The 14,051-nt window shown below is 38.5% G+C and overlaps 2 protein-coding genes and 1 pseudogene across 2 annotated transcripts; 2 read left to right on the top strand and 1 right to left on the bottom strand.

The window, feature by feature from the left end:
- Positions 1–382: 382 nt before the first annotated feature.
- On the top strand, positions 383–3,934 carry LOC141839733 (protein kinase STUNTED-like; annotated as a pseudogene).
- A 2,247-nt stretch (positions 3,935–6,181) lies between these two features.
- LOC141839726 (metal transporter Nramp6.1-like) lies at positions 6,182–9,138 on the top strand. The gene is made up of 13 exons (XM_074727545.1): positions 6,182–6,340; positions 6,529–6,607; positions 6,690–6,730; positions 6,860–6,938; positions 7,025–7,129; positions 7,211–7,320; positions 7,400–7,581; positions 7,655–7,724; positions 7,810–7,983; positions 8,116–8,220; positions 8,322–8,453; positions 8,585–8,680; positions 8,756–9,138. The coding sequence occupies exons 1-13, from the start codon at positions 6,194–6,196 to the stop codon at positions 9,086–9,088; spliced, it is 1,653 nt and encodes a 550-aa protein (XP_074583646.1). The 5' UTR covers positions 6,182–6,193; the 3' UTR covers positions 9,089–9,138.
- A 1,228-nt stretch (positions 9,139–10,366) lies between these two features.
- LOC141839725 (patellin-3-like) lies at positions 10,367–12,915 on the bottom strand. Its single transcript, XM_074727544.1, has 4 exons — positions 11,662–12,915; positions 11,291–11,415; positions 11,052–11,193; positions 10,367–10,905 (listed from the first exon to the last, which is right to left on the bottom strand). Exons 1-4 carry the CDS (start codon positions 12,913–12,915, stop codon positions 10,645–10,647), a joined length of 1,782 nt encoding a protein of 593 aa, XP_074583645.1. The 3' UTR covers positions 10,367–10,644.
- Between the last annotated feature and the right edge of the window lie 1,136 nt (positions 12,916–14,051).

The raw sequence follows: 14,051 nt of genomic DNA on the forward strand, positions 1-14,051 counted from the left end.
AAAGAAAACATTCCTAGATTAAAAGAGCACTTATTTTAAAAATTATTAATTTAATATCTAAAATACTTTGTAATGTTTCTCTTTCAAATTAGCAGAATTTGGTTTTAAAACGGTAAATTTTAATTAAAGTCGAGCGTCTTTGGATATTTCAGGAATTAAATCAACGGTTGACCGTTGTTTAAATAAAATTTATAAATATTATTAATTAATTAATTAATCTTACTGCTATTATTGCTCTTATGAGATATAATAACTGCTTTAAATCCCTGCCTGCTAATTTGGTATCTTTTCTGCGTGATAGTGATTCACGAACCAGAGAACGAGAGGACAGGTAAAACAATGGAGGGTCTCAAAGATTCCTGGCGAAAGAGTTGGGATTTTGCCGTCTCCCACTCTCCTTGCACTGCACACTGAGGTCGAGGAAAGTGGCGAACGGAGATCCCCGGTGTGGAACCGTAGATCACCGGCATAGGAGAGGAAGAGGCCGCCGAAGATATAGACCACGAAGATGGCCATAGAAGAGGCTGGAAAGAGGAAGATGAGCAAGAAAGATGAGACCTTTGAGCAGGAGCATAAGAGGGGAGAGGATGATGGAGGCGTAGCGGGGAAGACGGTGGTGGTCGGTGTTAGGACGGACCCGCAGAGCCGAGAACTCCTCACGTGGGCGTTGGTCAAGGCTGCCGCCACCGGCGACCGTGTTGTCGCTCTTCACGTCCTGCACTCTGCCCAAGATCCTGGCGATCAACCCGCCGCTGTGTTCTCGCTCGCCAAGGATTTGGACGCCATGCTCGCGGCTTACGAGGGCTTCTGTAATCTTAAACAGGTTCGCTTCCCCTGCCTCGAAATCGAAGTCTTGCTGTCAAACCTTGGATTTCCCCCCTTTACCTTGCGTTTCTGACCCATTTCTTTGGCAGATCGACCTAAAGCTGAAAATTTGCAAGGGCTCGTCCATTCGAAAGGTTTTGGTGAGCGAAGCGATATCTTTTTCTGCGTCGATGCTCATTCTTGGGGTCAACAAGAACAGCCACGCCGCGGGGTGAGTCACAGTGGTTTCTAGCAGTTCACTGTTGCATTTTTTTTGTCTTTGTTTTTGCCGTAATATTCTCTCACTTGAGTTGCCTTGGCCTCCGCTAGGTCTCCTTCCATCTCTGTTGCTAAATTTTGTGCCAAAAGGCTGCAAAGCAATTGCTCTGTGGTTGCATTGAGCGAGGGGAAGATTGTTTTCCAAAGAGAAGCAGCAGGTTGGTCTATCGCTAGGAATCTTGCAGTCTTGCTCTCTGCTCTTTGATTTCACTTTTGTTTTCTGTAGTCTTTGGAGTTTACTACTGTGAACAGATAACAGCAAGTCTCAGAGAAAGTCGGGCAAGCCAAGTAAGATTAACCGCGACGAGAGCTACGAATTGTTCTGTCTCTTGCCCATGGTAGGGCAAAGGAGGTTGATTGAAAAAGACTCGGACACTGCTTCTATTCTAAAAGATCAGTTGAATGGTTGTAGAACTCGTGATAAGAACAGTTTGCCCACTGTCGGTGTATCACCTAGAAATAGTTGTTCAATCTGCTCACCTGAAAATGATGCTTCTTCAAATGAGTTGAAGAACGGAGGGCAATCGGCCTTAGTTCCATCAAAGAAATCTGAAGTCCCTCCAAGCAACTCTATGACAGCTGTGGCTAAAGATTTACCGGAAGCCTGGCATGGTTGGTCTTTGATTAAAAGGTCGGTCTTAACCTTCCAATGGGCAAAGAGGTCACCCAACCGACAAACTTCTGTGCATCCCGATTGTAAGTCAAAGAAGTTAGATGGAGATGCGAGAGTCAAACTTGAAGTAGAAAACGGAGAAATTGTTCAAGTTCAAGGTGATTCACCACCACCCCTTTGTCTTGTCACAGACGCTGAAGGTAGGTTGCATGAGGAGTTGCAGATGCTTCAAGAGAAATATTCATCTGTTTGTAGACTATTCAGCCACGAAGATCTTGTGCAAGCAACATCCAACTTTTCTCAAGGTTTGCTTCACTTGGTTTGTGATGCATAGTAGTTTGTGATAATCTGAATTCACCTTAGTTCAATGTTGTTCAATGCAGAGAATTTGATTGGAAAGGGTGGTAGTAGCAGTGTGTACAAAGGCCATCTTTCAGATGGAAAAGAATTGGCTGTCAAGCTTTTGAAACCATCTGAAGATGCATTGGAGGAGTTTGTTTCAGAGATTGAGATCATCACCACTCTGAATCACAAGAACATTATCTCACTACTTGGGTTTTGCTTTGAGAATAATGGCCTGATATTGGTCTATGACTATGTATCACAAGGTAGCTTAGAGGATCTCCTTCATGGTAAGCTATTTGCACTCATGATTTTGCTATTTTTTATCTTTTATTTTCTTTTTATTGTCCGAGAAATATGTACCTGAACAAATTGTTCCTTAGGTGAGAATGCAAACAAGCATGTCCTCAGTTGGGCTGAAAGATACAAGGTGGCAGTAGGTGTTGCAGAGGCACTTGATTATTTACATGGAGGTGGTACTACTGAACCTGTGATTCATCGGGACGTGAAGTCCTCAAACATCCTTCTCTCTGAGGATTTTGAGCCACAGGTGTTGTATATTTACTCTATCAGTATCTCTAATTCCATATGCGTAACACATGTTCCCCTGGATACATTTCAGTTATCAGATTTTGGATTGGCAAAATGGTCATCAGCTTCAACATCACAACCGATCTGTGATGATGTTGCAGGAACTTTCGGGCATGGTTTCTCTTTCCATTCGTTTATTTTTGAGATTCTAAGTTTGACACTCTAATCTAGCACTTTCAATGACAGGTACTTAGCTCCTGAATACATTTTGTTTGGGAAAGTTGATGAAAAAATTGATGTCTATGCATATGGAGTTGTGCTTCTCGAGCTCCTTACAGGGAGGAAGCCCATCAGTGCAGGTTGTCGGAACTGGAAGGCCAAGAGAGTCTTGTCTTGTGGGTAAGGTTTGATTGTTGTTGCTATTTGTAATGTATCCAAGTCAAAAAGGCAATCAGCTGGATGTTTTATAAAATAACCTGATAAGTTTTGAGGATTTAAACTACTGTCTAGACTAGAGCACTGACATCTTGAGATATTTAAATCTTAACTTTGCTAAACTTGTTGGATGTAATTCACGGCTTTCATGCAAATTACTCTTTATAATCGCAGGCAAAGCCAATCTTACAAGATGGAGATGTTAAGAAGATAATAGATCCATGCTTAAAAAATGAATTTGACAGTGCTCAAGTGGAAAGGATGATCCTAGCTGCTTCCCTTTGTGTAAGGCGGCATCCTAGTGCACGACCTCAAACAGCACTTGTAAGATGTTATTTATAGATAGATATATATATATATATATATATATTGTTGGTGTAATGTTAAGGTTACTAGCACTTGTAAAGGATTGGATTTTCTTAGTAGAACTCACAGAGGTATCATGCTCCATGAATTATATTGCAACTTAGCTTTTGTTGCAAACTTCATTCCAGGTTCTCAAACTGCTCCAGGGAGACAATGAAGTTGTTGAATCTGCAAGAGCCGAAGTCAGTTCTCATTTTGATGTGGAAGGTGATGAAATATTCAACCTAGAATCCGACATTCGATCCCATCTTACTCTCGCGTTGCTTGATGTTGAGGATGGCACAAACTCAGTTAGCAGTACTGCAAGCACTTCTGTGGAAAACTACTTGCGATGGAGATGGAGCCGTTCCGACTAACAATGTCTAAAGTGTGGTGACCATTCATGTATAGTATTCTTGTTTCTTAATTACTTGTTTTTACGTTTGTTTCCTTGATTATACAGCAAAGTAGGAGAAACTGTTGTCAAGCGTCTCTAAGAATAGTTTTTATAGGAGTTGATTGTTACTTGCACATTGTCCTCTAATTGGTTGAATTGTGATTCAAATGTTGCTTCATCATTGAAAATTTTCATGTGGTCTTTTTCTAAATTGCATTTTGTTGTTGAATGACCAACTGCAGTTTGAAGCATCATGAAAAATTAAGATCCTAAAGCATGTTTCTTTTAGCTGAAAATTAAGTTACATAATCAACATGAAACTGTTGGTTGAGAGCAGTCTTAGAACACAAAAAAACTAAGGAACCACTGTGGTTATTTGTCATGAAGAACATTTTATAAATATCAAGATTGCATTTTTAGTTTAGTATGATATAAGATACAATTCAATAACCTTTATAATTATAAATAATAATAATGTTTAACAACTTGATAGCCTTAGTTAAGGTAAGGTTTGATCTGATCTCAAGCTATAAAAATTAATAATTAAGAGAAAATTTTGTAAAAACTATCAAAATATCCTTACTGATCCATCAAATATATACTTGAGTAACTTTGCTTTAGTTAAACAAGATTATACAAGTATGATTAAAGTGTTTTAAATACTAGATTAAGAAAATAACTGCAGGCAGATAAAAGACAAGCAACTTGGAATAAGAAAAAATAAATGTCTCTTAGACAATGCTAAGATTTGTGAAATTCTATAAATTTATTTATTGCTTTGTTTGAATAAATTAAACATGATGATGTAAATTATAATTAATTAGGCTAGTTGCCGTATAAAACAAGGCAATTAAAAAATCAAAATTTATTGTTAGATGATTTTTTTTTTCAATGTGTGATTCATATTATAGATATCACGTGGATAAGGAAAATTAGTAGGCAAGGAGAGAATTAATATATTCAATTTAATTAGTGCCATTAAAAAGGAGATATTGGTAATTTTAAAAATATATATACATATATTCCATTTTTATATTTAAGAAATTAGTTTTCTTATATTTAAATAAAAACAAACGATTTAAGGAAAAAGGTTTTATTATAAATAGAAACCATTCAAAAAATTAAACCGAAGTGAACTAAAATATTACCAAATACCTGTATTATACGAATAAAATTCTATTAAAATTCATGCTATTATTAAAAACCAGTTACTTATAAGCATCAACATATCCCTACTTTCCATGCTTCAGAAAGAAATAAAAGTAAAGAAAAAATAATATTTATTTTCCAATTTTTTGGGGGCAGAATTATAAAGGAGGAAAAAATACAGGAGAAATTTTTCCTTAATTTTTTCATCAGATTTAACAGAAAGCCAACTCTTTGCAAGCAAACGAAGAAGCTCCATTTGATAATTTTAAATCTATTTCTATTAATATCTTTTAGAAAAAAGACTGAATTTACAAATTTTCCTCCTTTTCTTTCTGTCAAAAAAAAAAAAAAACAGTCACATAAACAACAATTCACATGCTCTTTTATAAATTATTTTTCACTGACATTTTTCTTCCTCTAATTATTTTCATTCTTTTATTCGAAGCTCTTCCTTCTAGAGTTAGCTTGTGGAATGAAATCGCCATTGATTAAACTGCCACGCCAAAGAATATAATGCATATCATTCTTCCATTGTCAACATGGAGCCCCTTCTTCCAAGGCTATAGTTTAAGCTCAACATCATATCTTTAGACAGAGATTTAAAATATGTAAAAGATGAAAGGATAGAAAAAGAAAGAGTCTGATAGAAGATTTAATATGCCCTATGGTCACATCATTTTTACAGTTCTGATTTATGTCCATGCAATAGCTAGTTTTTTTCTTTTGGAAGAAAATTAGGTGTCTCTTGAGGAGAGGTGCAATGCTCATGTTAAATATTGTATTATTATCTTGCGAAATGACACCCTTTCCAATTCCAAAGGATCTGCTTGAGCATGTTAACGCAGCTATTGGGAGGAAGATTTCTAGACAGGTTAACAAATAAAAACTAGAGCCTGCAAGAACAAAAGTCAAACCTAAAAGAAAGATTGAGCAAGATTTGATTTTCTAATGTAACTTTGGCCTCCTCCTTTAGATAATTCTTCAGTGGATTTCGCACAATGCAGACAACGAATTTCCAAAATTAATACTTAACTCTTGTGTTAGTGGCTTTCACTGGGCACACGAAAGATATGTTTGTGGATTTGTGCAAGTGATTTTGACTCCACTGCATCTCTTTTCTTTTTTTCACTGTACATTTTCCATGCAACTTTAACATGTCACTAAAACACACTCCGTGATCTGATTGAGGATCCTTGTAGCTTGGCATGCTACCTTCTCCCGTGTAATTTACCCTTGAGGCTATAAATAGGCAGAATAAGTGATTTCGAGTTAACAAAAGTCCTGCAGGATAAATAAAAATGGAGATAACAAATGGCATTCAAGGAAGAGGAATTCAAAAAGTATCTTCTCTTGAAGAAATTGAACCAAAGATCAAAGCTGACGAAGAAGAAAATGATGACAAGAAGGAAGACAACAAATGTTTCCAAGATAGTGCCTCGCACCAGGTAAAATAATCCAATCACTCTTTTGCTTAATGTTCTAATATATAATACAATCATTCTTTTCCTTAGTGTTATTCTCTCTGAAAATATTATAGTTTTCTTTATCTCTAATATCATGCAATCACTCTTTTGCTTAATGGTATTCTCTCTGCAACAAATCTGGTTTTCTATGTTTCTTTCTTTCTAAGCAGAAGCCAGTATGGAAAAGTTTCATGGCCTATGTTGGACCTGGATTTCTTGTCTCTATAGCTTATATTGACCCTGGAAACTGTAACTCTCTCTCTCTCTCTCTCTTTTATCGTATATCTGCAACTTTGTGTGCGTAATATAAACCTTCTCCTTTTTGTGGAAGTGGAAACTGACCTGAAAGCAGGAGCTGATCACAAATACCAGGTAACCTTTTTTTTTTAAAATCAGAGGAATGATTCCATAGGATCCTCAGCGTGCTTGGACGTTTCACTTTTTGGATTTTGATGAATAACTCTTAGAACAACTCACTTTGGTGAATCTTCATACAAACAGCTTCTATGGGTCATACTTATCGGGCTGTTGTTCGCTTTGATCATTCAATCTTTAGCCGCAAATCTTGGGGTCGTAACAGGTTTCAAAATCATTAATTTCTCAAGCTAACAAGATCGATTAGAATCCAATGTGTTCAACATTGTCATACAACAAAGCTTGAAACAGGAAAGCACTTAGCTGAACTGTGCAAAGTGGAGTACCCAAATCATGTCAACTTCTGTCTATGGTTGCTTGCAGAAGCAGCTGTGATTGCTTCTGACATCCCTGAAGGTTGGATTCAGCTTCTATCTTTGTTTTTGGCAAAAAAAAAAAAAAAATCACCCAAATAACCAATTGGAAGATTTGTCCCAGTGATAGGAACAGCCTTTGCTCTCAATATACTGTTTCATGTTCCATTATGGGCTGGGGTTCTAATCACAGGATTGAGCACACTGTTACTGCTTGGACTTCAGAAATATGGGGTAATTACTTTCGACCTGCTAAAATCTTATTGCGCCACGAGGACTGGTTATAGAATGACTACTCTCAAAAATCGAGCAGGTTGCGAAGCTAGAAAGACTAATAACTATTTTAGTGCTTGTCATGGCTGCTTGCTACATTGGAGAGCTGAGCTATGTGAAACCCCCTGCAAATGCGGTGGTCAAGGGACTCTTTGTGCCTAATCTGAAGGGCAATGATGCCACTGAAGATGCTATAGCACTATTGGGAGCTCTTATCATGCCGTAAGTAGCATTTAACTCAGTATGCATCGACACATTTTGTCTATTCGAACTGACAAATGAACTGTCTTTGCAGGCACAATTTGTTCTTGCATTCAGCTTTGGTGCTATCCAGGAAGACACCACCGTCCATCAAAGGAGTCAATGTACAATGCTTAACTAGTTACGCGTTGTTTTATTGATGGCAAGAATTAAATCTCACATTTAAGACTATCTTTGTCTTTTGAAAAGGATGCTTGTAGATACTTTCTTGTGGAGAGTGGATTTGCTTTATCAGTAGCATTGCTCATCAACATCAGCATCGTTGCTGTCTCTGGCACTGTTTGTGCCGCTAACGACTTGTCTCAGCAGGACTCTGATAGATGCAATGATCTTACACTGCATTCTGCATCTTTTCTGTTGAAGGTTTGTCTTCATTCTTAAGAAACATGATAACTAAAACTTCAGAGGTTTTACTATCTTATAAATGACAAACTTTTCAACCATTTTTAGAAGAAGTGTATCAATTTCAACACTGCACCAATTTTTTTTTTTCAGGATGTCCTTGGAAAGTCTAGTTCAACTGTTTATGCCATTGCATTGTTAGCCTCTGGACAGAGCTCTGCAATAACTGGTACATACGCTGGGCAATACATCATGCAGGTGGTAATTTGATAGGAAACATAAAGATTATACTAATGTATGATATGTTTCACCCTGTTTGAAGAAGATTCGTAATCTATCTTTACCCAATTCCCTTGCAGGGTTTTCTAAACATGAAGATGAAAAAATGGCAGAGGAATCTCATGACTCGATCAATCGCAATCACTCCGAGTCTCATCGTCTCCATAATCAGTGGTTCCTCAGGAGCTGGACGGCTCATCATAATCTCATCGGTACTATTTATATTCCTTCTCCAAGTTTCATAATCTTAGTATTCTGAAAGACAAAGCATGTTTGATCTTACTGTTCTTTAAAAGCAGAAGCAATCCTTAGTCTCAAAATTCTCATTTATGTCATCATGCAGATGATACTTTCCTTTGAGTTGCCATTTGCACTCTTACCTCTTCTCAAATTCAGCAGCAGTCAAACAAAAATGGGACCTCATAAAAGCTCGATATATGTAAGTTTACTTAGATAATTTATATTTGCAAGTAATAATTAATAGAGCTAATGACTATCTATATTTGCTTGGTAGATCATTGTGGTGTCGTGGATCCTTGGTTTGCTTCTGGTAGCAATCAACATCTACTTCTTGAGCACAAGCTTTGTCAGTTGGCTCATTCATAGCAGCCTACCAACAGTTGCTAAGGTTCTCATTAGCATCCTTGTTTTCCCTCTCATGGCAGTGTACATTCTTGCTGTCATCTACTTAACCTTCAGGAAGGACACTGAAGTTGCATTCGTGGATCCATCGAATTCTCCACATGCTAACATAGAGAGTGGAGGTTCATTTCAAGTTGATGGAATGAGTAGATCTGATGTTGCACCCGTCAGAGAGGATCTTGCTGATATCCCCCTCCCTAATTAGATTAAGGTTCCCATTTACTTGGATGGAAGATATGATACTCCATTTATTTACTTTCTTTGCCAGTTTCCCTCATCTCTCTTGCTGATATCTTGCATTCCCTTCAAGTAGTTGGATCCTGATTCCGATTAACTAGGTAGAAGCTGTATGATTACGCAGTAGGGGGAAATTAAAGAGAATTAGGAGAAATGAGCATGCGAACCTTAGAATCCACTTGTCGTGTTTAGTTAATAGACATGAACTTGTTGGAAATTGATTTTCATACTAAGTCGAATATGCTCCATCATTGGAAAGTAAGTAAGGTTTCATGATTCATCAGTAGAGGTTCAAACATGTATTGTAGAGACGAGACGACTGGGGTGTCAAGAAGACGAAGTTGATCAAGACGAAATATGTTCGAGATGGGATTAGCCTAGATGAGACATGTCTAAGACAGGATTAGCTGAGAAAGACATGTCCGAGATGAGACTAGGCATGATTAGTCTGTATAAATAAATAAATAATCTGACAGTTGTGCGCATGATTAGTCTGTATAAAGCCTTGCCTAACTGGAGTTCATTCTGTAAGAACAATGTGGGAACAAAAAAGAATATGAAAATATTAGAACAGATTTGATTTAATACAGATAAAGAAAAGAGCTGACTGATGCTATCATCAGGCTGAAGAAGATTCCCATGCTTGATTATGCTCGTCATTATCTCTCACATGCTTACAACAAACAAGGGATTATTTCAATTTAAAATTACAGTAAGAAAAACACAGAGAAGATACTTCCTATTATATACTCGAGGAATGAGTCACTTAATCTTCCTAGCACAAAAAAACAGAGAAGAATAATCTCCTCAGTTGGCATGCAATTTAGTATAGAGGAAAGGAAGTACAAAGTAAAATAAAACCAGGGAATGAAGCAATAAATACTTCTGAAACGATGAAATAAAGGAACACGAGGTAACATTCATCTACTTAAATGCCAATGTACAGCAGCAGTAAGATATAACAACCAGTTTATGTTTAGCAACTCATGATTAAACAAATAGAAGCTTAATCTGATTCAATAAACAACATATCGACAACTAAGGGAGAAACAACCATGCACAGGCAAAACTGCAAGGATTCTTCCTGATAAATACTTCAAACTGGAAGTAAAATAGGAATTATATGAACAGTTTGTTTATTGAAGAAGCTTGCAACAATCCAACAGACTGTAGGTATGGCAATGCAACTAATTTAGGTGTAGAAAAAAGAAATGAACATGAGGTGGACTGCTTTATAACAAAAGTCTCAATGAGTCAAACCATATTGCAGAAAACAATTTAGAAACCAATGTACAAAGCATTTACAACGATACAATAAGTAGCATACGTTTCTAATGACGGCAACAACCCGTATTTAAGCAAATATAAGGTTCACTCTGATAATCATACCGATAACACACCAACAATGAAAGAAGAAACAAAAAATTTTATCAACCAAAAGTAACCCCCTTCTGACTAATTCTTCCTTTTTTTATTTCTTTGATTTAAACAAATGGATTGAAGGCCGGATAGCAGATGAGTTATCTATGTGGATTCAACAGAAGTTGTGGTCTTGAATCTGTAGAGGAGCTTCTTTTTCTTGGATGTCAGATTGTCGATGTTTAGAAGCACTTTTCCTGGCTCACCAATCTTGAAAGAGGTCTTGAGTACAGGCTCATCTGTGGCAATGAGCTTCCTATTCTTTTCCACAATCACTGTGTATCCGCCCTCTGCGCTTGGCACGAACTCAACACCATAACTGACTTCCCAACCCAAGACCCGGAGTTCCCATAACAAGGTAGTTCCCTGCTAGAAATAGCATGATCAATAGGAAGTTGAAATAATGTTTTTAATCTGAAAATACAAAGAAAAACTAGTTCTTCAATCGTAATGATCGCTGAATATTTGAAACAGGGAATATTAAAAGAAGTTAAACAACATTGAAACACAACCTCAGTAGCTGGAATTTCAATGGATTGCTTGGACGAGGGCTTGATGGTGACTTCAGTGACAGCATCAGTTGTAGTAAAATCAGGATCGTTTTCCTTGCTCAGGCCTCCAAATGCAACAGGAACTTGTTCAGGTGCTATGTATCTACACCAAGAACATGAACACATAACAAAACTAAAATATTCATCCAAAATGATAACTGATAACACAAAGGAAAGAAACTTCATGGATCTTCACACACTTGAATAGAGTATCAGCTGACTTAGAGGGCCCTGCAAAAACAAACTTGCTCTTGGTCCTTTGGGTCAGGAAGGGACTCAACATCCGGTTAAAGGCTAGATACCACCATGGAACATTGATGAACACCTGAAATGCCAAAGATGTCATGTATTGAAACAAGATGAAGAGTTTGCTTCATTTGACTATCGAATATTCGATTGATGAATGATGATCCATCAGCTCTAATAAAAGAGAATAATGATCCATAATGTTACTGTGTAAGGAATTTGATTCCTTTCAACAACTACAACAATCAAAAGAGAGAGAACCACCAAGATGCAATTTTTATCAACATAGAACATAATTAGAGGTAGATGGGTGAGCTTGAAGTACCTTCTTGGCGATGAACTCAGGGTAGTTGTCCTGCAATAGGGTGACCGCCTTGTTAGTGGCCTGGCGATGCTTCCCAAGCCGCGGCGTGTTTTTGAGATCGGTCACCTGAACCATGGAGGAGATGCCACCTGGAGTGAAGTCCAAGAGCTCTCGGATTCCCTTCTCCAAGTACTGGATCCTCCACTTGAGGAACGTCTGCCTCTTCTCCTCGTCCCCGAAGGCCTTCTCATATAGCTCCTTGTCTTGGAACTCCCCGTAGACGTTGTAGCACACTGGGTGGCCCTCCTTATCAACGCCATGCATGAACACGGCTTTCTCCAGCTCCGGCAGGCCTAGATCCTCCTCGAGGAGGGCATCGATGCCGAATTGCTTCCTCCATATCACAGCATTCTTGAGCATCGTTAGGGCGTCGTTCACCTTCAAGTCCCGGGCACGGAGGAACTTGAGGAGGATGGTATCGCTCTTCTCATCACCGAGGAGAGGAATACCCCATATGAAAACCTTCTCCGGAGGCTCCGCCGGTGGTGGAGGAGGGGTCTCCGCTGGGGGCTCCTTATCTGCCTCCTCCGCCGCCGGAGTGACCTCCTCTGTGGTCTCCGGAGCAGCAGGCACGACAGGGATGGCCGTCTCTTCGATGGCTTCGACGGTCTTCGCACCATCATCCTCGATCGCAATAGCCTTTTCCTCGACAGGTGCCTGCGGGGTAGCCAAAGGCTCCTCCTTTACTGGCGGAGCATGATCCTCGACCACCGGCTTCGGAGGCTCCTCCACGGGGGTCTCTGACGGCGGAGCGGGAGCGTCCACCTCGGCTGGCTTCGGGGGCTCTTCCAGCTCAGCCCGGGGCTCCTCCGCAGCAGGGGCGGCGGGCTCTTCAGGCTTAAGCTCCTCCACCTTGGCCAGAGGAGGAGAGGGAGGTGCGGGAGGGGCGAATTCTCCGTTGGCAAAGGCGGCCTGGACGAGCAGCTTGAGCTCATCCAGGGCCTTCTTCTCGGGATCGATCGCTTCAGTGAAGACGTTGCCCTCAGCGGGGAGTTCCACTTCTACTTCCTCATCCTTCTTCTCCTGAGCCTCGGGTGCGGCCGCCTCGGCCTCGGCGGGCTTCTTGGGTTCCTCCTCCACGACGGCCGCTTCGGGGGTGCTTGCTGCGGAAGCCGCTTCGGTTATCGGCGCCTTCTCCTCGACAGGGGCCTCCGGGACGACGACCTCCGCAACGGAGGACGCTTCGGGTGGTGTGCTGTGGGCTTCCTCCGCCATGACACAGAGAGAGAGAGAGAGAGAGAGAGAGAGAGAGAGAGAGAGAGAGAGAATCGAAGGTAGAAATGAATAAATAGATTGAAAGAAGATGATTAACAAAAGAAAAGCCAGCTAATTTTTAAATAAATAATCCTGCAAAATTAAAAACTATCATAAAATGAATGAAGAATTTTAATATTTAATTTTTGAAGCCCCACTTTTAATATTTTTTATAGAAAAAATTAAACCTAGGAGTTCAAGCTCAAAAGGTAATTTAATTGAATGCAAATTTGTGTCCATCTGCGCAACATGTTAGTTGAACTACTCAATTGATTGTACTAATTTTTTCTGCAAAAAAAAAAAAAAAAATTAGTACAATCAATTGATTGTACTAATGGATATCATTTAGGTCGAACATAAATAAAGGGAAGTTCATTAGGTTTATTTATAGATCATGTTAAGCACAACTTTCAAAAGGAGCACATCCTCTCCTGCACAAGTCTTGGCTAAAGGGAGGACTAAATAGGTTTAATTAAAAATTATTTTTAAAATGAAATTTAATTATTTTAAAAATCTTGATATTTAAATATATATAACAAATATTTAAATTTTAATGTTATTAAAATTGTTGTATCGAGTTGAGTTATGGGCAATTTGACATGTTTTAAAACTCTAGATTGGACATTGAATTCCAATAAGGTTAAATATAATTGACACTATTTTATGTTTTATTCTTATAGAGTGAATTTGGGTGTCTTAAAACTCTAGATTGGACTTGTTTGACTTAATCCGTTTTAAATTCAATTTAACTTAACTTGATTACTTTATCAAATAAATTTGAACACTAAAAGCTTATTATTAGCTTATGAAGTATTATCGTTTTCATGGCAATAATAATTATATTGTGTTTTTTTATATCAATTTTCTTTTCTCTAAAACACCCGAGTGAGCAACGATCATCCGTCATCTATAGTAACTATATCTATAAACAAGCATTTTTATTTTTTATTTTTCTATTAGAGAATCTTTTTCCCCAAGAATTACAATTTTATAATTTGGATGTTGAATGACTCCAAATTATCATTTGTCATTTTCCTTATTCGATCCAAAAATCCTTAAATAAATACACGGAATCCATGAGGTAGAAGAGCATGGTT

This window comes from Curcuma longa, chromosome 11 (genome assembly GCF_044706935.1).
Source record: "Curcuma longa cultivar G26 ecotype Majalengka, Jawa Barat chromosome 11, ITB_CL_G26_1.1, whole genome shotgun sequence".
NCBI classification, from domain to species: Eukaryota; Viridiplantae; Streptophyta; class Magnoliopsida; order Zingiberales; family Zingiberaceae; genus Curcuma; species Curcuma longa.

What these genes read in the sequence shown, in the direction of transcription:
- LOC141839726 (XM_074727545.1), top strand. Translation starts at nt 6,194, where the DNA reads ATGGAGATAACAAATGGCATTCAAGGAAGAGGAATTCAAAAAGTATCT. An exon ending in TGCTTCTGACATCCCTGAAG is followed by an intron (nt 7,130 to 7,210) that starts GTTGGATTCAGC and finishes GATTTGTCCCAG; the next exon opens with TGATAGGAACAGCCTTTGCT. An exon ending in TTGGACTTCAGAAATATGGG is followed by an intron (nt 7,321 to 7,399) that starts GTAATTACTTTC and finishes AAAATCGAGCAG; the next exon opens with GTTGCGAAGCTAGAAAGACT.
- LOC141839725 (XM_074727544.1), bottom strand. Translation starts at nt 12,915, where the DNA reads ATGGCGGAGGAAGCCCACAGCACACCACCCGAAGCGTCCTCCGTTGCG. An exon ending in CTGAGTTCATCGCCAAGAAG is followed by an intron (nt 11,416 to 11,661) that starts GTACTTCAAGCT and finishes TTGGCATTTCAG; the next exon opens with GTGTTCATCAATGTTCCATG. An exon ending in TCAGCTGATACTCTATTCAA is followed by an intron (nt 11,194 to 11,290) that starts GTGTGTGAAGAT and finishes TTCTTGGTGTAG; the next exon opens with ATACATAGCACCTGAACAAG.